This window comes from Cryptosporidium ryanae, assembly GCF_009792415.1.
Source record: "Cryptosporidium ryanae isolate 45019 chromosome Unknown contig_8, whole genome shotgun sequence".
NCBI lineage: Eukaryota > Apicomplexa > Conoidasida > Eucoccidiorida > Cryptosporidiidae > Cryptosporidium > Cryptosporidium ryanae.
Genome location: NW_027125486.1, coordinates 1 through 23,771, shown reverse-complemented (window position 1 = coordinate 23,771; position 23,771 = coordinate 1). Strand labels below are relative to the sequence as shown.

General features: G+C 33.4%; 8 protein-coding genes across 8 annotated transcripts; 6 read left to right on the top strand and 2 right to left on the bottom strand.

The window, feature by feature from the left end:
• Nucleotides 1-472: 472 nt before the first annotated feature.
• On the bottom strand, nucleotides 473-2,878 carry FG386_003495 (uncharacterized protein; the record flags this gene model as incomplete). Its single annotated transcript, XM_067342957.1, has 1 exon — nucleotides 473-2,878. The coding sequence occupies one exon, from the start codon at nucleotides 2,876-2,878 to the stop codon at nucleotides 473-475; it is 2,406 nt and encodes an 801-aa protein (XP_067199184.1).
• A 222-nt stretch (nucleotides 2,879-3,100) lies between these two features.
• FG386_003484 (uncharacterized protein) lies at nucleotides 3,101-7,012 on the bottom strand (the record flags this gene model as incomplete). Its single annotated transcript, XM_067342946.1, has 1 exon — nucleotides 3,101-7,012. The coding sequence occupies one exon, from the start codon at nucleotides 7,010-7,012 to the stop codon at nucleotides 3,101-3,103; it is 3,912 nt and encodes a 1,303-aa protein (XP_067199173.1).
• Nucleotides 7,013-7,953: 941 nt separating this feature from the next.
• FG386_003473 (uncharacterized protein) lies at nucleotides 7,954-8,523 on the top strand (the record flags this gene model as incomplete). Its single annotated transcript, XM_067342935.1, has 1 exon — nucleotides 7,954-8,523. One exon carries the CDS (start codon nucleotides 7,954-7,956, stop codon nucleotides 8,521-8,523), a length of 570 nt encoding a protein of 189 aa, XP_067199162.1.
• Nucleotides 8,524-9,027: 504 nt separating this feature from the next.
• On the top strand, nucleotides 9,028-11,607 carry FG386_003462 (uncharacterized protein; the record flags this gene model as incomplete). Its single annotated transcript, XM_067342924.1, has 1 exon — nucleotides 9,028-11,607. One exon carries the CDS (start codon nucleotides 9,028-9,030, stop codon nucleotides 11,605-11,607), a length of 2,580 nt encoding a protein of 859 aa, XP_067199151.1.
• Nucleotides 11,608-12,736: 1,129 nt separating this feature from the next.
• FG386_003451 (uncharacterized protein) lies at nucleotides 12,737-15,514 on the top strand (the record flags this gene model as incomplete). The annotated part of the gene is made up of 1 exon (XM_067342913.1): nucleotides 12,737-15,514. The coding sequence occupies one exon, from the start codon at nucleotides 12,737-12,739 to the stop codon at nucleotides 15,512-15,514; it is 2,778 nt and encodes a 925-aa protein (XP_067199140.1).
• A 1,034-nt stretch (nucleotides 15,515-16,548) lies between these two features.
• Nucleotides 16,549-19,569, top strand: FG386_003440 (uncharacterized protein; the record flags this gene model as incomplete). Its single annotated transcript, XM_067342902.1, has 1 exon — nucleotides 16,549-19,569. The coding sequence occupies one exon, from the start codon at nucleotides 16,549-16,551 to the stop codon at nucleotides 19,567-19,569; it is 3,021 nt and encodes a 1,006-aa protein (XP_067199129.1).
• A 327-nt stretch (nucleotides 19,570-19,896) lies between these two features.
• FG386_003429 (uncharacterized protein) lies at nucleotides 19,897-20,205 on the top strand (the record flags this gene model as incomplete). Its single annotated transcript, XM_067342891.1, has 1 exon — nucleotides 19,897-20,205. One exon carries the CDS (start codon nucleotides 19,897-19,899, stop codon nucleotides 20,203-20,205), a length of 309 nt encoding a protein of 102 aa, XP_067199118.1.
• A 309-nt stretch (nucleotides 20,206-20,514) lies between these two features.
• On the top strand, nucleotides 20,515-23,460 carry FG386_003392 (insulinase-like peptidase; the record flags this gene model as incomplete). The annotated part of the gene is made up of 1 exon (XM_067342854.1): nucleotides 20,515-23,460. The coding sequence occupies one exon, from the start codon at nucleotides 20,515-20,517 to the stop codon at nucleotides 23,458-23,460; it is 2,946 nt and encodes a 981-aa protein (XP_067199081.1).
• Between the last annotated feature and the right edge of the window lie 311 nt (nucleotides 23,461-23,771).

Genomic DNA, 23,771 nt, shown 5'->3' with positions numbered 1-23,771 from the left:
ATATGGATAGACTTTATATTAATATTCGTATTTATGTATCTCGGATTAATGGATAATGGAACGGAGAAGGAGTTTGCTAGATATATTGGGATAGCAGTTATAACACTATCAATTCAATGCATTATTCTTACTTTTGGATTAATAGTCTTTATTTCAATATTATTTTTTCTTTTGAAAGGCGAAAATGAATGTAAAAAGGAAAGTATAGTATACATTACACTTACAGGTGTGAATTTGCTCCACTCTACAATAACTACAATAACCTCCGTTAAATTACTGCTTACACTATTCACTTCCTTAGCAAATCAATATAAAACAAATGAAAATATTTCTTAGAATAGTATTTATCACCCAAACCTAGTAAATAGCTATACATTTATTTGCTAAATGCGATATTTTTTACTCTAAAGAAAACATGATAATAAAGCGTCTAGAATAAGTATAAGTAATATTTAAACGTCTTTTGTTTTATCTAGTTCTTTTTGTAAACAATGTTTGAAAAACTATTCCATTTATTCTCTTGAGATTTTCTAAAGTTCTTGTAATCTTTCTTAGAAAGCTTTGATTTTATTATTTTCTTGTCTTCATTCACCTTCTTTTTATACAATCTTTGTTGCTCTTTAGTTAGACCCTTTCTGTCAATCATAAATATTTTCTTTTTGACAGGATAACCTGCCTTTTTCATTAAATCAGCAACGGCGAAAGCTAAATTTCTGTGTTTAGAAACAAACTTTTGGAATGTTGGCATCTTACTCGAAAACGAAACCAACTCTTTTTCCAATACTACCTTAATGGGCTCTATCGAATATTCACTTTCATTCAAGAAAAGATATTTCATTAAACCATATTTAATAGTCTTGCTGTTTAAAATAGCTCTAATATTACCATATTCCTTCTCAACAAATTCAATGTTAGAATAGAATTTTTGTAGCGTTTCCTGGTCATATTCACTGCTATTTTTCGTTGGAAGCAATTGTAGTAAAATTCTAGCCTTTAATGCAAGCAATACGACTTTCTTTGCAGAGTCAATCTTAAAAAGCAATAACCTGATTCCTTTTAAATACTTTTGCACGAATAAAAGTGCTCTTCTCTTAATTGCAGTTTCGTGAAATTTAAATATATCAGAAACCTCTTTTATCGTAATTTCACGAGCTTTCTTAATGATGTTATAAAGTTCCATAGCTTTTGACTCGAACTTTGAGATGTTTTTTAAAACTCTGTCAGTTTGAATAATGAATCTTTTATACGGACAGGGAGATGCACACCCCATAGAAGTTTGAAACAATTCAGAAACAGGTAACAATATACCTCTGAGTTTATTTGCCTTATGTTCATTTTCTCCATATGTATCAACTTCAAATGCCGGGACAGATATTTCCTTAAATGCAAATTCATCGGGTTGAGAACCTGAAGCACTTTTTTCGCTATGGGAAGAATCTTTACTAGAAACATCAAATTGATCTGCTCCAACATTAACAAGTGAATTTTCGAGAGACTGCTCTTCTGCGTCTTCAAAGTTGTTTTCCAATAACTTCCTCTGTAAGCTGTGCTCAGGTTCTGGAAGGTCATCATTAGAATTTGAATCCGCTCCACTTTCCTCCGAAGAAGTCGAGCTTAATATGTTTTCTGTGTCTTGGTTTGATATATTGGTAGGTATTTCATCAATTAATGGAGAAACTATTCCTTCATTGCCGCTAGAAACCTCATTCTCTAATTCAACACCATCAGGAATCTTTTCGTTTAGAGGAGACTCTGCAGGGACTTCTGAAATAGAAACATCATAACTACCTCCAGAGGGGTCCCGATGACTCAAAGGTGAAAGAACGAATTCACTTGATTTCACCTCTGTAGAAGAGGCAGTTTTCTCAGTTTCTGATTCATCTTCTTCCTGTTGTGCACTTTTATCTGATTTCCTTGAAAATTCTTTCATAGATACCTCTTTTGCAGGTTCATTTTCGAATTCAAATGGAGAGACATCAACGTAATAATCGGATTCATCTAGGTCTAATTTATCGTCTCCTGAATCCGAGTCCTCATGACTTTTTTCAACGCGACGTGAAAAGCTTTCAATAGTCTTATCAGAAGCTGGAAGTTTCACTGATAAGTGCTCCGTAATAGAAGGTTCCTTAATAGAATGTTTCGGAGCAGAATAATCTATAGGTGAAGATTCTTTAGTTAAACGGCTCAGTAGTGGTCTGCCAAAACTGGGTGTAGAACCAGTTTCCTTTGCGGTCAAGGGAGTAATAAATGGAGTTTCTGTCTTACCAGAAGCTGCATCTTGAATTCTTTTTTGTTTTTTCAATAATAAAAGTGCATCGTCTACAGTATAGTTGGGATCATCAAGTAACATTAAAGATTCCTCATGTGACTTAGGGGAAAGGTTAGAAGTAACTTCTCCGCTTGCTTCACTCGCGGATTGCTCTAACTCTGAGCCTAGTAATGAGGATTCACTAGAAGCTTCTGTTTGTTCAACATCACTCTGAGACAAACTATCTTGTGATAATTTTGAGTCCTCCAACAAACTGGAAGCTTCATGAGAAGATTCATGGGGATCTATATAATCAATTTTTGAAGTGGAACCCCCAACAGAACCTATAATTGATGATTCTGGTTCCTCAACAGTGCCCTCTGTACTCGAACCCTCATCTTCATGTTTGCTCTTGTCAACTAAAGAAACACTAGATTTGGGATCTACATAATCAATTTTAGATTCCTCCGCAGAACCATCTACTGTTCCGTGTATTCCAGATTTTTCTTCATCAATCAATGAAGATGATTCTGAAGAGGATTCGCTTAAAGAAAGAGTCTTTTCACTTAATACATATGCCGTGGCCAAGAAAAACCACAAAAATGTTAATCTGAGCCTTTTTGAGAACATATTTACTCCACAAAAAAAAGCCTCTAAACACTATCCTGTTGGTCTAGAACAGAATTCTTATTTCATCTATTTTTTAATGTAGACTTTGAAAAATTTGTAGATCTAAATAAAAATTACGCGGGCACTACATGTAAACATTTTCTTCTGGTATAGGTTGAATGCAAACTAAGAGAAAAAATGCTTAAGCCTAGATATAACCCTTTATAATATAAATATATAAAGTTAATCTTCTGGGTTTATTTCGTCGTCACATTCTTCAAAAACAGTATCATCTTCAGAGCAGTTGCCTTTTTTACTATTGGGACCTACCCACATCACTCTCCCACATCTTCCGTTTTTTGATTCCAAGTTATGCTTTCCCAAAAAACTATTAATAATAAAATTTGAATCTCTTTCATTAGAAAGGATTTGTGATTTCAGTGTTCCTACAGTAATTTTCTTCGTTAAAAAATGAGACTGGAATCCGATATATTCTTTTACGACCAGATACCTACTAACATCATCTCTACTTATTCCTTCTCCCATGACAGCTTCACCCATTTTATAAATATTGATTCCAAAGAGCTCAAATATTTGACTCAGAACTCTTCTCAGTTCCGAATTTCTTGCAATGAAATTACAATATTTTTCATTCCTTCTATAAAAATCGTCTTTCATTATTCCTAAGCATTCCACCAAAGTCATAGTTCCACAAAACACATCTACACTTCCATAGTAACTCGAATTAAATTTATTTTCAAGTTTCATGTAACTATCAGACAGTTCAACAATTGATTCGTAATTTATATTCGAGTCAAAACTTTTTTTCAATAATTCTTTAACTTTGTTTAATGTTTCTCTTAGAGCAATAAATGTCTTAAATATTTGAATAATATTGAATGAGTAGTATAAAATCGCGTAGTACATGTAAAATTCCTCTCTGTTATAAAGGTAAGATAACCTTTGTTTTTCTCCAGCAATAATCGATGATAGTTTTCTTCCACTATACTTTAATGCTTCTCCAGCAATTGCTCCCCAAAGTCTAACTTTTTCAATGAAATCACCATACAAACTAATGATAGTGGTTGCATCTTTTGAAACGATTTTTGTTGCTTCAACAACTTTCTTGTATACTTCTGTAACATTGTAGGCAAGTTGTTCAAGTTCCGAGTCAATAAACTCAGGGTCCACATTCTTATCGAAATAACCATCATTTATTTTGTAAGACATTAAATTATACTCATTAGGATGAGTATTTTCGTTTACAGTTTTGTGTGGCATTTTATCAATTTTACTGCTTGTTGGTAACCCAGAACTGCCAATGCTGTCTTTTTGTCTTAATTGACCTTTGAATCCGGATGTTTCGTGTCCTGAGTTGGATGAAAGAGAATCTTCGAGAGAAAAATCTCTATTTAAATCTAAAAACTTATCGCTTCTTTTGGAAGAATATGAATCAATTCCGTTATTCCCTTTTGTAAGAAAGTTTTTAATAATTTTATCCGGCTCATTATTGTCAATATTACCCATTGAACTAGTATTCGTTTTCGATTCATCAAATAACATACCACCCAAATGTCCAGTATCAAAATCACTTTCATCGTAGCTATTGCTTTCGTCATCATCACTTATTTCCCCAATAACTATATTGTTAGCGTTACCCATATAGTTTCCTTTTGCAGCACTAATTTCCTTACTCGCACTTACAATAGTATCTAAATTGAAGTTATTTAAAAGATGTTTTTTAATAACTTCATCAGCTCCATTAGTCTCACGACTAATTATATTTTCCTTCAATATTTTTTCCTGATTTGACCTATCAAAATCAAATAAATTATGGGAACTCATTCGATCTCGTTCTAAATTTTTGTTTTTGATATTCTGAACAACCTCATAGCCATGAATAGTGTCATCTTCATTCTTCGTAATTGTACCATAAACTTTATTTTGACCATATTTAATTGAACCGAAGTATGCAATAATACAATCATTAACTTCTTTAGAAGAGATTGGCTTTTCTAGTATACTGGAACATTGAATGGATGTTATAATTTCAAGACTCTTAATGGCTGCTTTAATAAGCACATCCTGAAATCCGGAGGTTGTTTTTGTTAGATACAAGTTTTTCTGTATCCAATTGTAACCACCCTCATTTTTATCGTGAGAACTTAAAGCAGAATCAAAATCAACTTCAAGCAAAAATAGATCTTTCTTTTTATTAACATTTAAATCCTTTGTTGCATTATTAAAACTTTCGAAATCACTCATGCGGAATATTGGGATACTTTTGAATACTCCATCAACTTCTTGGGCTCTCCATTTTTTAACAACCCTATCTTTAAATGATATTGGCTTTGACCTTGAGTTCAACTTAAGATCCACTTCTGGAATTCCATACAATATGTTTTTTGGAGAAAGTTTGCCCTCTTTAACAGCATTGAATAAATCACCAAAAACGGAACTAACATCCTGTAGATAAGCCTTTGGAGCGCTTTCATTTGTTCCTAAGGGATAATTTTGCTGTGGAGGCAGACTTTTTCCATGAGATAAATTAGACCCATATTTACTCATTTCATTTTTGTTTGTTTGTGTGTAATATTTATAATCAAGATACTTATAGTACTCCTCATCTGTCATATTATCAATATCCTCTTCATCATCATAAGCATCCTCATCTTCGTAATCCTGTATTTCTTCCTGAAAAAGTCCAGAATAAAAAGTGTTTGAATTTCCATAATTATTTGTTCCATTTTTACTGTCAGTTCGTACTAAATCAAGGGGGTTAACGTAATTTTTAGAGGTAGAAAGTAAATCGTCCGGTTCCTCCATAAAGCCTTTAGATAATTTTTCATACGAAATATTGTTTTTTATCATTCTAATTTCATCACTAACTCGTGATTTATTATTAAAAAGATAAATATCGCTGTGTTTATTGATTGGCTCTAATATATTAGACGAATTGATATCTAGAATAGGTGAATTTGAGCTTTCCTTATATTTCTGTGTGTTTCCTCCAAATAAGGCACCTCTAGTTCTATCAATATTCAAACCTTCTAATTCTGGCAATTCAGTCTGATCTGAGGCTTCATAGTAATCACCAGGTAGAGAATTAAATTTATTATTTAAAATATTAGTATCACTAATGTCATTTTCAAGCAAATTTTTATTAATATTCGAAACTCTAATATCGTCAACATCGCTTTTTATTTGCTCTTTCTCAATTCCATCATATATTAAATTCATTTGAGGGATTTGAATGTTTGGTTGAATTTTTTCAAGTTCGTGGGAACTAAACATAGAGGCCTCGTTAGTAAGTGATGGTGTTTTGTCAAAGTCACTATCTACAGACTTCTCATCTCTGAATTCATCAAACTCTGAGTCTGATAATATAACAGGTTTGTTGTTGTAAATATTTTCTTTAGCGTTTTTAACGGAAATTTGGGACGAATTTACATAACTCGAAGTAGGTAGAGTTATTGTTGGTGACAAAAGTTTTGAATCCATAATAAGTTTCGTTCCAATATTGGCTTTTTCTTCTAGTGGTTTTATTGGTTCAAATTGTGCTCCAATAAACTCGGATTTTCTTTTAATCTCATCGTCCTTCACGCCATGTAGCTTTAAAGCCGCAATTACAACCTTATCCCTAAATGGATTAAAATTATAAGCATACTTTCTATTCATCCTTCTAATAAATTTTTGAACTATTTTTGAATTTAACATGTCCGGACCACATAAAAACGTGCTAAAACGTAGGTCATTGACTATACTCAAAGCCTCCGGATAACTAACAAACTTTTCCATCCAAAATGACCATGCATTATCTTTTGGAGGATTGAGTTGGGAAATCATGTATCTTAGTCTTAAGGGAGAAGTCAATATCACATTTTTTACCAAGGTCAATTTCAATTCGTCTCGCGTATATGGAACGCCATTGGGCCGAACCGGCCAAGGGGCCTTAATAACCTTAATTAGTAAATCTGCATATAGGTATGCACCTCTAGTTATAAATGGAGTTGAGGTAATGTAGTATTGGTTACCTTTTGATCCGCATAATAAAACATCTAGTTCGTCAATACCATTAACATTGTAAGTGATGAAAGTGAGAAACAAAAAAATAAAAAAAGCAAACCTGCAAATTACGGAATGCTTAGATACCATTAATTCGTACTTAAAGAAGCATTTAGTTATTGTTATTACTTTGTTTCTATTTAGTAACCCTAAGCTTTATTGTAATCTATAATTTTAAAGTCATATAGATCTGTTGTGGCGCCTTGGCGGTAATTAAGAGATCATTATTATTCCTGTTTAAAAACCGTACGAGTAAAGGGAAAGGCCGATTTAGGTATTTGATCTTTTTAAATCAAAATAAATCATAATAGAAATTATTTAAAACAGTGTTTTACTGTGTAAGTCATTCAATGTAGTTTGTGTAAGATCTAAGGTAGTTTTTTTAATAGCTTTACTGCTGCGATGACTTAATTTACAATAATATAAAATATGAAACAAAGTTTCTATAGTGCAGTAAATTTATCATGAATTTTTAAGACATTGGTATTGAATTTTTAGTTTAAAAATATTGTTCTTCATGTTCAGGGGGTGGCATTTTAGTGATTTATTTAACTAAACAGAAAGTTGATTCGTCTTTGAACTATCGCTCAAATAGAGGTAGTTAAATGTAAACACTAATGTATTAAATATGACAAATTGCACTCTATAAAGTCTAAATGACTGTGTATTTAAAGCCATTGTAATTCGCTTTGACAATGACTATTTTGTGTGTGTACACCCTCTGGCCAATGCTGAGTTTTAATGAATGAGTTGCTTATATCTCTGTGATTCGTAGAACTTCGGAATTGAAAGACAAATAATAGACACATTAAGTTATAGAAGTTGAACGAAAGATACTTTATTCTTTCAATTTCGAATTTTGGAAGAAGAATTTTTCATAAAAATTTGTTGATCATCCAAAAATTCAAGAATATATGAGTAAAACTATACTGGTTTGCAACTTAAACTAATTAATTGAGGAAACACAAATAAATAATATAGTAAATAGCTTTAAATTTAATACAATTTTTGCCTAGTATAGTTTGAAAGTTATGTTTTCTTGTTTCAGATCATGCAGTGACTCCCCGTTTTGTCTGTTATTTGGGTTTAAGGAAGAGAAAACAAAAAACTATGGGAGTGATAGGTCCAATAGAGCTCTGAGCTCTAAACTGTCTGTTGCATCTGAAAAGAGTAATAGGAGAAGAAGAAAGAATCATTTCCAAAAGAGAACACCTGACGAGGTTTTAACTGTTTGTAGGGCTTGGGAAAATTATATACATCCAAGAGCGAAGGACTTTTGGAAGTCTTCAGAGCAAGTTTACGAGATACTCTCCAGTATTGCTAATAATATTGAAAGGGATGATGACCCAATAACTAATGGTGATGAGCAATGTGTCAGGTGGCACGGAGAGCTTTCTGCAGAAGACGGAGCTCCCGTTATTAGAATAATGAAACCGGGTGAAACAGATGAATGCCAAACATATGTGAATAGAATCCTAGTATTTCTTTATGCAGATGATGAGAGTTTTTTGGAGTTGCAAAGAAAACCACTAACTGTTTTTAAGAATGCATGTGAAGATCCTCTATGTATCAATCTAAATCATATCTCATTAGACGACTAAAGTAGATAACTAGACAGAAAAAACAACATGTAACACAAATTGAGTTGTTTCAGTAATATTTCAATTTAAAAAAAACCTTTCACTGGTAATCAAGTATAGTTGTGAAAATAAGTAGCCTCGAATAAGCCTTGGGGTACCGAAAAAGATTTACGGGAATTTTGGCGGCAGGAAATAAGTTTTTTCTTCAACATTTCTTTTTTTCACAAATTGCGGAAAATACTCTTCCTTATTGAGGAAGGATATAGTTAAATTAATGTTGTTGTATTTTATCCCTCACTTTTACTTTAGGCTTAAATATTACGTTTTCTTGTCTACGTCTCGTATTTCACGTCTCCCCATATCTCAATTTTGATTAGTATTTATTAAAACCCAAAGTAGCAAATGCTCTAAAATGAAAAGAGGCGGCCAAATAGGAAAAGCGTGTCAATGAGTGTCTTACCTTTTTGGTATAATCTGTAGCACCCGTAATTCGACTGAGAAGTTATCTATTCGGTCTTTTAAAAAATGGTTTCAAGGAAGCTTTTGAATTTAACCAGTTTTTTTGCTATTGGTCTAACCTTGAGTGGTATATCTGTTCGTAGTGAGACAGTGATTCCTAGCTATGCTGCAGAATGGGAATCAGAACTCCAAAGATTGACTTCATCAAGGGGAATGAGGGTGGTTTCGGGGGTATCCCTCGCAGAACTTTTATCAAATAATGTTATTTTTGAAGACTTTGAAAACACATGTACGAATGTATTACAGAGCGCAATTGAGGAGAATTCAGAAATAGGCAATGATTTCATCAAAATTGATATTGATTCAGCATTGGAGCTTTGTGCTGTAATTAATCCATGGAATTCACTTGAATGCAGTGGTGTCCTTGGTGTAGTTGCATCACTTGCCACAGAGATACAAGCCTTTGTTCATAATAAGAATAAGAAGAAGGGTGATCTTAGAGCAGCTTGCTTAATTGCTTCTTCTGTTGCTCCTGGTCGTCCATTTGACATATTAAAAAAAGGTTCAATAAAAAGCAAATGCTTAAATGTTTGCTCACAGAGCCTCTCAGCTTCTATTTCTAAAATAGATGAGAGTTTCTGCTCAATGTCATCAGATTTGTGCAACTCGATTGATTTTACTTTAGACCCTGCATTTTCTAGATTCACCCCTAGTGAATTTGGAATTGCTTCTTCAGTATCTGTATTGCTTTCCGAGGGCGCTCTTGGGTTGAAAACGGACTACAAAGAAGGTTGCAATTTTGTTTTAATGTTAATGGACAAAGGAGTTTTATCAGCTTCATCCGGCTCCATCTCTGAATCACTTGTGTTCTCTGAACTCACAAGTTTCTATTATTCACGTTTGAGAGAGATCGGGATGTTATCTGATTCAGCCTCAGATGAAGGTATTTTGAGTTCTGACAAAACCCTACTCTCAGTAATTGCTTCTCAGATAGCTGATGCCATTAAGCTTATCCTTGGAGGCTCTGACCCTGCTACACCCACTAAAGCCTTTTTAAAGAGCAGAATTAGGCCAAAGAAATTGAAAAAACCTGTTGTTGCCACTATTTCATCAGAAACATCATCGGAAGTTTCTCCATTATCCGAGTCTTCGATTGAGAGTTCATTATCCGACCTCTCTGATTCATTTGATTCACATGTTTACGCTAGTGACTCTATTAGACTATCACCAGTCCAATTAGACTGGTACAACACCATCTACCATATTATCCGCAAGAGCACAAAAGAAATTGATCAGGAATTCGACTCGGCATTAACCTTGGCAGTCTCGAAGTTCGATGGAGCTAATGTGTTCCTAAGTTGTGTTTCTGTATTAAGAAGATCAGGGCTGGCCTCTAAAAATAAAATTTCTGCAGCTTGTCGCAAGATAGATCCATTTTCTGACGTGAGATGTCAAAAATTGAATCACTTTGAACTTTTATTTTTAATGAAACTTAGAGAGGAACTTGAAACGTTGTCAAAGAGGACCTCAGTTGTAGACTTAAGAGATCTATGTGTATTAGCAGGCAAAATGTCTTTAAAATCCTTCGTGAGAGATAACGATGAGGAGATTGACAGAAAGTGTTCAAAGGCTCTTGAAAATAAAGGATTCAGAAGTAAATACTCGATATCTGACAAAACAATTAGAAAGGCCTGTGCTGCATCGGATTACATTAGATCATCTGCTTGCAGCGACATCGTAGTATCTCCATTTGCTGCAAGAATACAGTCTGTGTCAGCTATATCAGCAAGTCTTTACCCGAAGAAGAACGATAGAGATCGTCTTAAAATGGTCCGTAAAAGTGCTCTGGAATTTCCGACATACGCCGACATTTGTAACTTCGTCTACACTATGGGAGCTGAATCAGTCGAAGAATGTTCATTTGGACTCAGGGAGGTTCTTTCGAAATACACTCAGACCATCAATCTTATGGATATTGAAGGTGCTTGTTTTGTTGCATTCGGCAAAGTTGGAATCTATGGACCATCTCCGATGCCAGGAGTTGTACCAAGTGGTGCTCCATTCCCACCATCACCGGTTCCAGGAGTGTATCCACCTATTTCTGGGATTTATCCACGTTTTGGACCATATGGAGCCCCACCACCGCCACCACCACCAGGTCCATATATGGGCCCTCCAATACCTGGACAGGAAGGATACATATATTCAGGTGGACACGTAAGAGTGCAGTATTCTGAATCTAGGAGGGGTAACTATAAAGATGGAGAAGGTAGAAGCCATTATCATGACGGTCTTAGGTTCCTTGTTGGTGGACGATGGATGGTTAAACTCGGTGATAAATGGTACATTGATTATGGTTCGTCAAGAGATCTTGTAGATGTTCCTCATGGTGATCCCAAATACGCTCAACCTCCAATAACTGACCCAGGGAAGTTGGGAGTTATCACAAGTGGTATTAGGGCTTTTTATGGTGAGTATCAGTCAGGTGATCCGAGGACTAAATTTTTTCATCGAGTTCCAACAATGAGCCATTTTGGTGGTCCTCCCGGTTACTATCCTCATCCAGGTGCTGGTATTCTCCCTAGTTTCTACTTAGAAAAAGTAGATGATGAGGGAGACAAAGTAATAAAATCGACAAAATTATAATGAGGAGATAAAGTAGCAGGGGAGGTCGCATTAAAGAACATTAAGTTACGATTCATTCGAGCATTACGTGCGTGGAGGCTGCATTTAAACAATGTATCGTCATAAATGTTTATTTTTAATGAATTTATACGAGTGGTTTATATATTGTTCCATTTGAAATCTAAAAAGTATCTGAAGTGCGACTCTGGTTAATTTATGGTTGTCGTATAGATCCATTAGCGAATAATTTCTTAAACTGCTTAAGATGTGTCATTCATATACAAGAGTTTTTAGGTTTTCATTTTATGTGTGGAGTTGATGTTTTGGCATGTATCAGAATATTGGGTGTATTATGACAACAAGCATATCAAGGTAAATCTAAAAAGTCGAAACAAATTCTTTGAACGCAACATCTGTGCATTAAATACAAAATTTATTCATCTAGATGGCACAGTTTATTTCATTGCGGTCTGAAATATATATCAGTTCCAACTTCCGGAAATAGATTGTTAAAGTGGAGTGATGGTTCCTATTTATACATTGATTCTCAGTCCAGAATGACTTATTTTTTTACTGGATCAGTGTAGAATACAAATTTTTACAAACAATGGGTTACAAGATTTGGACCTGGTTTTATTCCTATGTCTACTAGGGCGTGCCGCATATATGAGGGATTATGCATTTGTCCAATTTTTGGTCGAGAATGAGGCCATGTGAATGACCAAATTTATATTTGAAGTTTAGGATTTAACACTAAGTATTGGTACTTGTGTTTTACAACTTCGAATATGGGAGCAGTACAATTTACGGCGCAAAATGCACATCTCCCGCCGGCTTTGCCTGGAGGAAATTCAGGCGGGCATATGTAGACAAGTTACCTGCGGTAACTTGTATTTTAAACTGAAGTTAGTAATGAATTAGTTAGAATTTAAAATTTTTGTAAAAATCTTAATGTAGAACACGTGTGTCTTGTCTCCTGTTAAATCTTTACTGAATACACAGCCTTTTTAGGCTGGTTAAGTGTATATATTGAAGCGAGCCTTGGCAATACTAATTTTGAACTTTCACTTCCTTTGTTATAGTGCAGAAGAATTCCACTTCTTTTTTTTTTCGTAAAGGACTTTGTGTTTTTGAAGAGAACCGATTAAATATGAGAAACAAATTTATTTCCCTGTTAGGTGCGCTGCTGTTATCTGTATACACTATCAATGCAGCTTCTGCAGGTTTTGAGGGGATTATACCAGGTTATATTTCATTCTGGTCAAATGATTTAAAGAAAAACATTTTGAGAAGAGGACTAAAATTGGTCTCTGATCAGTCAATAGAGAGAGATTTGTTTAATGATATTAGCTTAGATAACTTTGAGGTTACTTGTGTCGCTCTTTTACAGCGAGCAGTTAGAGAGTTTTCCTCATCTAGCAATAAATGGGAGTCTATCAACTTGGATTCTGCTTTGGAGTTGTGTACATTAATTAATCCATGGAATTCGATGGAATGCAGTGGAGTAACTGGTGTATATGCATCTTACGCAAGATCAATTCAAGAGTTTGTTCGCACTCGCAGTAGTTCAAATGGTGACTTGAGAGCTGCATGTTTACTTTCAACAGCTATTGCTCCTTCACGTCCGTTTTCCCCATTAAATAAGGGATTGATAAAACAGAAATGTGAAGAGGCTTGTTCTGGCCATTTAGGCAAAACTGTCTCAAAAATTGATTCAAGTTTCTGTTCACCAGAAATGGATTTATGCAAGGCCGTTGATTTCACGTTGTACTCTGCATTTAGCAACTTCACTGAAAAGCAGTTTGGTATTGCTGTAGCAGTATCTATTTTGCTGTCTGAGGGATCTATTGGAATCAGGACTACCTTCCGTGAAGGGTGCAGATTTATTTTAAACTTGTTACAGAAAGGTGTTTTCCCTTCATCTTCATCATCTGTTTCGGAATCACTCTTACATTCCTCTATTTTAGAGTTCTACAGGGCAAAATTACAGGAAGTAGGACTTGTTTCTAATGGGTCTAATGAACCTTATCCGAACGATTTAACTATATTAAATGTGGTTGTTTCTCAAATTACAGACGCGATTAAGGGTATCTTGGACTCCAGTGTTGAACCTAAGAAACTCAGATCAAGTGCAGACGCTGGAAAGCCACAACCTTCCATTAGAATATCCGTCTCTTCTGAAGTTTCTCCAATTTCACCAGAATCACAAACCGATGATTTATCATCCTTTTCAAACGGCCCATCAGAGATTTCAGAGTTTAGATACTCTAAGAAGCATAATGATAAGTCCAAAAAACTTTCGCGCGTTCAACAAGAGTGGTTCACTTCCATTTCATTTTCAATCCGTAAAGGTGCAAGAGATTTTAATCCTGAATTTGATGAAGCCCTCACAGAGGCTGTTATTAATATAGACAGTTCAAGTGTTTACTCATCTTGTGTATCAGAACTAAAGAGATCTAGGTTGGTTTCATATAGAAAAATTTCTGCAGCATGTAGCAAGATTGATCCATTTTCCAACATCAAGTGTCAGAAACTCAGCCACTTCGAACTTATGTACCTAATTAAAGTTAAGGATGAATTAGAATCCGCAAAGGACGGATTTATTGTTGACCTTAGGGATTTGTGCAACATTTCAAACAAGATGTCTTTGAAGTCATTCATTAGGGGTGAGAATCTGGAACTCTCGGAAATGTGTGTAAGTGCTTTGAGAGGAAGATCATTCAAAAGCAAATACAATGTTTCTGAAAGGAGTATCAGAAAGGTTTGTGAAAGAACGGACTACTTCAGATACTCTGCCTGTGGCGAAATGGCTGCTTCCTACAAACTTGAGAAGATATCGCTTGTACATGCAATTGCCTCAAACTTGTTTAACAAAAAGGATAACAAAGAACGTTTACAGTTGATTCGCGAATCAGACAACAAATTACCGTCATACATTGATATCTGTAACACTGTAAGTATGATGCAGACTGAGACAGTTGAAGATTGTGTATTTGATCTTAGGGACTCTTTGAGAATGTTCAGTTCTATTAGCTCGCTGATCGATATTGAAAGTGCTTGTATGATTTCAATTGGTGGTCCTGGAATCTATGGTGGAGTCTACCCAGGACACAAATATGAGGACAGATATTATTCACAACATGGTTATTACCCAAGTGGTTATTTATCACCATACCAAAGCACAGTAAGGAGGTATTATGAAGATATCGAAAGTGTTCCTTTAGTCTCCAGTTTACCATGGTCACTAAGTGCATTACCAGAAGAATTGAGATACACTGGTAAGTACATCAGACAGCAATTTTCTGAGTCACGTAAAGGGTTCTATAAGGATACTAACGGAAAAGTTGTATTTCACGATGGTATCAGATATAGATTAAATGGCTTTTGGTTTGTTAAGATAGGCGATGATTGGTATATTGATAGATCAGATGCTCACGATTTTGTTGACATTGCTCCAGGCGATCGTAGATATCAGCGTTTCTTAGCGGCTTTGTACGAGAGAGTTCCTTCAGTTCCTGGAGTCGAAAGACCGGTTCCAATCTACAGGAGGAGAGGATATGATCATTACTTTGGACCAGGATATCCAAGACCTTATCACTATCCTCACTTAGGATATAGTTACTTACAGGATTTGTATGGAAAACCAGGAACATTTCCAGGACAGGCTTCAGCCCCGTTTGTATATAATAGGTGTAAGCAATGCAATACATGGACACCATATGAACATTCTCATACAACTCCTGGTGATGGTAAAGGTGTCGAATTAACTATTGAAGAAGGACCACATTTTGAGGGTGTAAATGTTGTCTCAACTAAGACTGATTATGGTTTCGGAGGCAATATTGTCCAACAAACAAAGACTTACCATGAAGATGTCAATCCAGATCAAACTTCAAATCAAAGAACAGTTGGAACACAGACGGAGTAAAGTTTAAAGGTCATTCTTAGATAAAAATTGTTATTTTATTCGAACAGTAGAGACGGAATGGTCTGTCTTTCATACATTCTATCTTATTCTGAATTAAAAATTTGATAAGTCTTAAAAAGAGAATATTAACACAGAAGCCTCTTCTCGCACTAGGGTGTATAGAAAGTGAACTGAGATAGATTTTTAATAATTTATTTAAGTATCGATGAGTTTGTACTTTTTTTAAATAATTATATGCAATAAAAGTGTTTCTTATTGGATGTACTAACAAACATCACTTGCAAACAATCTTATTTATTCTAAATCTAAATACTTGGCAAAAACAGTATAAAGCCCCGCTTTTTGTGGGCATGTCTGATGGTTGGTTAGTTAGGTTTAAATGGTGGAAAGGAAGAATTTGAACAATTGTAGATGGTTGTTTAGTGGATAGGTTTGTTTGTACAAATATATTGTGGATTCTCAGTTTGCGGTTAATTATTGTGAGGATAATATTAGGTATGTGTAGTGCACACGCAAGAATCAGAGTATTTCAAATTCTTATTCATTAAAAAATTCCTGCCACAGTTTAATCTTTTTTCTAATTTTATCTCACTACTTTTTGTATCGATATGTGATTTAGACAAGAATATTTAAGACGGAATTTCAGATTTACATTGGTTACAACTAATTAATTGCGTCTTGTTTCCTGTTTATTATGTACGCATTAGTGGAAGAGACATGGCAGCTCTACCTATCATCACAAAATGGCGCAAATCTGGCATTTATTTAAATAAAGTATTAAGCACAAAGTACGGATTTAAGTTATATATTGTCTAAATAACGACGATAAATTTTTATAAAAAAGTACCCACAATAACATTTCCCGGTTTTTTTTTGTAATTTTAGTTGATCAGAACTTGTGGCGTTGTATTTCACACAGGTCGATAATTAGGTAATAGCTGTATGTGTAATATATTTAAACAAAATTGGAGCATACAGAAAGGTAGTTATTAATTAGGGAGGGATTGGTGTAATGAAGTTCTAAATAGAGGAAAATGCTACAGAGTAAATCAGAATGGACAGAAAATGTGCTTTCAAAGAATTCAAAATTTGAAGTAACATCAGAGTTGGGTTCCAATAAAGACCAAAAAAGGGGTTGTAGGCGAATATTCTCTAAATCGCTTCTGACATTTACTTTAATATTCATTTGTGTATTATTTTTCGTTTTTGGTCTATTTTACACGTTTCCTAGGTTGTTAAAGGATTTGATTGGTTTGTATAACAGTCAAGATGGTGAATTATTAAGATCTGATACTAGAATTTCCGACATTATTGAACATAAAAGAGTTTCTCCGTTTTTCTTAAGAAAAATTGATCCCGTATTTAAAAATTATCGGGATTTGGACTTTTATAAAAGTTACAAAAACAATAACATTTCAATATATAGTACTGACAGTCGTATGTTAAAAGTTATAGAGGAACCAGAATATAATATAACTGACATTTCATTAATTTCGGATAATAATTATGATGACGAAAATTACTCTCCATTATCTGGAAAATTATCTAATTTTGAGGAGTCAATGAAGAATTCAACAGAGGATGGTCTAAATAATTACATTTGTAATTTGTTTGTTACTTCTGAACATCAGATTAAGTCTGGTGAATATCAGTTGGGCATGGAATCTAAATTAGGTAGTTGCATTTTACGCACTGTTTTTGTACAGATACCGGAGTCAATCAGGGCTAAAAAAGATAAGGCCACTTTAAATGCAATTAATTCTATAAATGGAACACTTTTGGCTGTAAAAGGAATTATAGAATCTCTAAACAATAAACCCTCTGACCAGGGTGCACTCGTGTTATTGTCCTCAAATATGGAATATTCAGAAGACTGGGTTTCAGTGGTTAAAAATCTTTACTCTGATTGGGAGGGTCAAACACATGTTTCTCAAATGTTATTTAGTCCTTGGTCTACTTCTAAATCATTTTTCACAGGAAAGCATGCAGTTCCTGCTCTAGATTACAATTTCATGATTCTTAATATACCACCAGAAGTAAACAAGCATAAGAATTACTCAGCTGAATTTTCTGATAATCTTGCTGAATCTTTAACAACAGTGATAACCTTTTTAAATGACTTTCGAGACATTTTGGAGGACAGTTTAGATAAAATAAAGAATGAACTCAATATGGATTTCATAGTAGAGAATAATTTTACTGATGATCTTTTACTCTACAACAACAATACACTTGAGTCATATAATTCTTTAAATAAATATTTTAATGAAAATAATAAGTTGTTGACTGATAACTTTATGGCATCAATAGCATTAGAATTATCTAAATTGGTAGAAAATACACCATTGACTATCGTCGACTCTTCAAGCTTATCTAGGGATAAATTAGAGAGATTTTACAAAAAGGATATTTCTAGTATTTATTCTACAGATGTTAATAGTACGCAGGTTGTTATTATTTCATCTGGAGAAAGGAAAAAAATAGCAACATACAATTACGAAGAAAAGTTTAGAAGGGTATGTTTATATCAAGCTCATACTGAGATGAGATCGATTTTAAGATCTACAGTCACCAGAGCTTCTTTAGTGGAGTATGCAAGGTTTCATGGGTATTCATACTCGCTATTTGATGGCTCTTTTTATGATAGAATTCCTAGAATTCTCTTCACAGATTGGTCTAAACAAGGATACTATATTAAATTATTTTCTGGTTTGAGATTATTATTTTGGGATCTCGACAAGGTTGGTGAATTTATTGGAAAACATATTAACAATTATAAACAAAGCTTTGTAGATGAAGATGTTTACAATGAATTCTTAGAAAAGGTGGTTCCGAACAATGTTAACGTTAATTGGGATAGGGAGCATGATGGTAAATTTGGGTTTACTGGTGAGATTAAAAAAGGTGGAATATCGGGTTTAGAAGGTATTCAAATGACTCCTGCTAATAACAGAGTGGATATTTGTGATTTCATAGTTTGGTTTGATATGGACACTGCCATAACAAATAAGTACTTTTCTGTTGAGAAGTTATTGTATGACCACTACCCGTCTATAGGGGAAGGTTATAATGATAAATACAAGGGCATTGAAAAGGATACAAGTAATATCGCTTTTTTTGCAGCAAGGGATTCTGAATGGAAATCAAGGTTATCTTTGGTTAATAGTGGATTTATGATTTTTTCAAGATCAAGATACTCGTTACAAACAATTTTCCATGCTATCGCTTTAAGTCCTACTCAGTCTCAAGAAGTCGTCAAGAATGGTCGTTTTTGGCCAGAACAATCAACTTTATCTCATGCGGTCTTTAAACTGTACAATCATTCACTTTCGTCACCTAAAGAAACGTTTTCGTTTAATGGAGAATTTAATGAAACTGTGCGTGCTTTATTTTCTGACATTTCAGCCTGTTCGCCATTCTTGTTCTCGACACTAAATAATGAAACTAATATTTATACACATTCATTGATCGTGAGTCAAAAAACTGCTAATGGATTTTTGCATATAAAACCCGATCAATTTGGTCAGGGCCCTTGGTACCCTGGTGATTGGTTCATTCACGCTGCTGGTCACTCAAGTCCTTTTAGAGATAATGTGCTTACTGGACTTATATTTTCAATTAATACGATAGGTTTCTCACGAGAAGAGATTAGAGAATACAAAAGAACCTGTTATCCTTCACTAGATTTTGTGTACGGTGGCTTAGACTGGTTGATAGCATTTTTGTCACATGAGTTCGATGAATTTGAGTCAGGGAAAGATGGAGTTTTTGGAGAAATATTGAGCAGTTACAACAATGTAGATGTTGCTTTTAATTTTGTCAAGAGATTCATGGCTGTTAAAACAAGAAGCACAATAGGAGAATCATTCGAATACTACAATCAAACAACATACGATAAAATACACTTCCTAAGATGCTACTATGAACTACCTATGGATGTTAGATGGACAGTTACAGAAGCTTCAGCACTAAGCACAGCCTGCATTATCGGTTTTGTTGCTTTTGTTTCATTATCTTTGTTCTACAAGTATTATCCTAGAAAGGGTCAACATTAGTAAATTTCAATTTATTTTTAGATTTAACTTTAAGAGAACTCTAATTAGTTATTGCTTGGAAAATTGTCTTAAAATGAAGTATTTTTTTGACATTAATTGGTAATTATGTGTTTTATTAATTAATATGGAAAATAAATAATATAAAATACTATAATTCGGATTTACGAATACTTTATTTCAAGTATATTTGAATTAGTAATATATCTGTAATTTTTATTTTTCGAGTCAGAGGTTTTTTTCTTTTACTGTTAGAAAATATCTGTTATATTTTCTCATTTTTTAAAAAGTTTTATTGCTTATTAAACTATATAACAATACGCAATTATTATGAAGTTAATTTCATTCGCATTTTCAGTTTGTCTATACTTGATAGGAATTACAAACTTGGGTTATTGCCAGGAATTTAGATACTTAGAATCTGTCGAGGCTGAAAAAAATTTAACTCCAACTGAAGTTGTAGGTAACAACAAAACAAAGGATGGAGGGGGTTTTAGGTTTTTCTCAAATTTTATGGAAGGTATAAACAAGAAAGTTGAGAAGGAAAAAAATGAATTTTCCAGTTTATTTATCGATATGATTTCCAGTGTAGGTAGTGAACTGATTGAATTTGCAAATAAAACGAGAATTATAGGATAGGAAATTGAAAATATACAGATACAACCTTATCGAATAGAACAGTTAATTTTAAGAGGAGCTCATACATCTAAGTATATTCTAAAATTATATGCTTTTCGTTTTGTAGGCTTTTAGAATTTTAACACCTGTATTGATGACTAACGCGCCATGTGTTTATTAGTAGAATGCCGGTGTTTTGGAAAACAAAATAATATACTTTGACTAATAAATATTTTCCATTATTAATTTTATTTCCCTATTGTTGTTGTAAGTATGATATCATCTAATAACAACAGGGGGTCTGCGTTAAATTTATTAGGTGTATCTTCAATGGAAGAGATATTCAGGGAAAATAATTTGACTGACCCTAATGTTATGGAAAATGTAGATAGAGAATTTTCAAGTATTTTTCCGGATTCAAGTGGTTTAAGAAATTTCTATTCGGGAGAGGAGCTTAAACTTCCATCAAATAGCTTTCGTGAATATAGGTACTTTGAGTTAGAGAATGGAATTAGAGTAGTTTTATTATTGGATATTTTTGACATGGAGGTGAGTATTGGAATGCAGTATCCTGTTTTTTTATTGCAAAATTGCAATGAGTTTGGTGGGCGTAGACTTTTTTCGAATGTAGTTGTTAAGGGCTTAAAAGAGTATTTCCAGAAAAATACTTTAATCAAGATCTACACGGTAAATGAGTCAAGTATCTCAATAATTCTGTCTTCATTAGATGACAAACACCATATTTTAACATCTATTTCACGTATGTTTGAGGATTTTGATATTTCCATAGATAGGTTTTTATTTACATACAACAATACTCTTAATGAATACCTAAAGATAAAGGAGACACAACATTACAGAATTACAGGCAAATTAATGGAAGTGGCTCATGAAGGTAGCTATTTGAAGGACTCTTGTATTACTTATCCGGATACTTGGTTAGACGTAAATAAGGATATATATGAATTGTCTCAGTTGAGAAAGAGAATCGTTAATTATGTCAGAAAGAATATGTCATCAAATTTATTAACATTAGTGTTTACAGTTCCTGATTGTTTAGTTTGTACTCAGAATATGGTATTGAACACACTTAGGAGTATGAAAAATCTAAATATAAGATATCTGGATGTGTTTGACTATTCTAAGTACATATCTCCATTCTCACCAAATAATATTATTGGCAGGAAATTAATGTTGCCAAGTCCTTTTCCAATAAAACAGTTTCTTTTTTGTTTTCATATAAGGGAGAGATTGGAATCAAACATTAGTGATATTGAGGAAGCTCTTATTTATTTGTTTATTACTTGTGAAAATTCACTTTCAGATATTTTAAAAAGAATGAATGTTGCAAGATCTGTATCTGTCAAGATGTTTTTATCAGAAAAATCACCAATTCTGTCTTTTTCTATTGATATAATAGAGGGTACAAACGCTGATCCTGCAAAATTATTGGCTGTGCTTAGACGTGTAATTTATTCTTTTGCAGAATCTCCTTTATTGGAAAAATATGTAAGAAATTATTTCAACAGCAGAAGAGCAAGATACAACATGATATTGTCTTCCTCATCAAGCGATTATGTTATTCAAACCTTATTTAAATTATTAAACAAGTATCCTAAGGACGATTTTATTAGTATTTACAACCCAGAAAGGCTTATTAATTCAGTGGAAATTGTCTTGGGATATTCATCTTTCGAGAACTTCTTTATGGTTGAAAGTTATTTAGTGGATATAGAAAAACTTGAAAACGAGTCAATAAGTATTGAAGATATTAACCTAGAGTTCTGGGATGCAATTGAACCTAATTCAGTACCTTCGTTTACTGTTAAAGAACCAAAAGAAGATGAATTTGTGCCAAAGTTATTTGAAGATCCAATCAAATTTGACACTTCTAGTGCAAATATTACGAAAATAGATTTCGAATGGGAAGAAGGTTCATTGCTAAATAAATTCAATGATAAGTTATGTTTCAGCGTTGCTCAGGGTTTCCAAAGACCATCGTCTCTGTTATTCTTCAGATTTAATCTATTTCAAGATCAAAAAATTTCAATTAAATCAATTCTTTTCAAATGCTTTATTGCTTTTGTAATGAATATCTTTCTTAAGCCTTATAAAGATATACTTGATTACTCAAGCTTGAATTTAAATGTAGGTTGCGGACTTGATCAATCAGTTGATATGGAACTTGGATATGATTCATTGTCATTTTCCGCAAAATTTCATTCTGAGGTATTCACAAATGTACTTAGTTTAACTTCATCTGTCTTCAATGAAGCAACTTCTCTAAATGATACAACTTTTTCAAAATTAATAAAAAGTTATAAGTTATCTGTTGAGAACGATTATTACGATCCAACAGGAATAAAATATGCAAAATCAATAGTTAATTCAATGCTGGATACGTCTTTTCCATCTTACCCAAAATTTATTGAAATAATTAATGACACTACTTTTGAAGACTATGTACATCATTGTAATTCGATTTTTCCTTTTAATAATTTAAAAGGTTTGTTATCAGGAAATATTGACTATACAACTTCGAAGACAAAGTTGGCTAGTTTTATTAAAGATTTGAATTTTGGTAACTTTGGTGATTTGGATGACCCTTTGAGTTATAATTTACCAGTGTTAATGGTACGTCCAAGAACCGATGATAATAAGCATTTTTTGTTAAAAAGAAGGCAAGTGGATGAGAACAGTCCTTATAATTTAGTTTACGCCTCGGTTGTTTTAGAAAAGTGTTTAAAGAACCTTCTTTTTTTAAGAATTATGGAGACATCTTTACTTAAATATTATAACACTATGTCATTAGTTGAAATAAATTTGGGTTTCAGTTGGGCAATAAAAAGTAATTACATTCAACTTGACATTACTAGTAGTTCTCGTGTTAAACCAAATCAACCAGAAAGTGAACCTATATCTGAATTCACTACAGAACTTTTAAATGATGTTCTTGACATAACTAACTTTTTTGATATAAAGCTTACTAACTTTTTTATTAAAACGAGAAGAGTACTTACTATCAAGAGTATTGATGATCAAAGTAGATTCGATGCTTTGTATTATTCTTATATGTTGAATAGAAGGCCTTACTTTCATACGGAGTTTATTGTAGAGTTTGAAAATTTAAGACCTGAAGATGTTACCAATTTCAGTAGAAATGTTAAAAATGGTCTTATTTATTTTGTTATTATTGGTTCGAAGAAGCAAGTAAATATGAATATTGCAAAGGAAATATCAGATTTTGTTTTAACAGATGGTTGCCCTGATGTTTAATTAGATTTTAGTTTTAGTTGACGTTTTTATGAATTTATGAATACTTTAAGTGTTTTTTTGGTTTTACTTTCTTTCAATTTATATGTAATTCAACCTTGTTTACCTTTATTTTAGGTTTTAGTTTTAGGGTTAGGTTTAGGGTTTTAGGGTTTTTAGGTTTTTTAGGGTTTTTAGGTTTTAGGTTTTAGGTTTAGGTTTTTAGGGTTTTAGGTTTAGGTTTTAGGTTAGGTTTAGGGTTTTGGTTTTTTAGGGTTTTTAGGTTTTTAGGGTTTTTAGGTTTTAGGTTTTTAGGGGTTTTAGGTTTTAGGGTT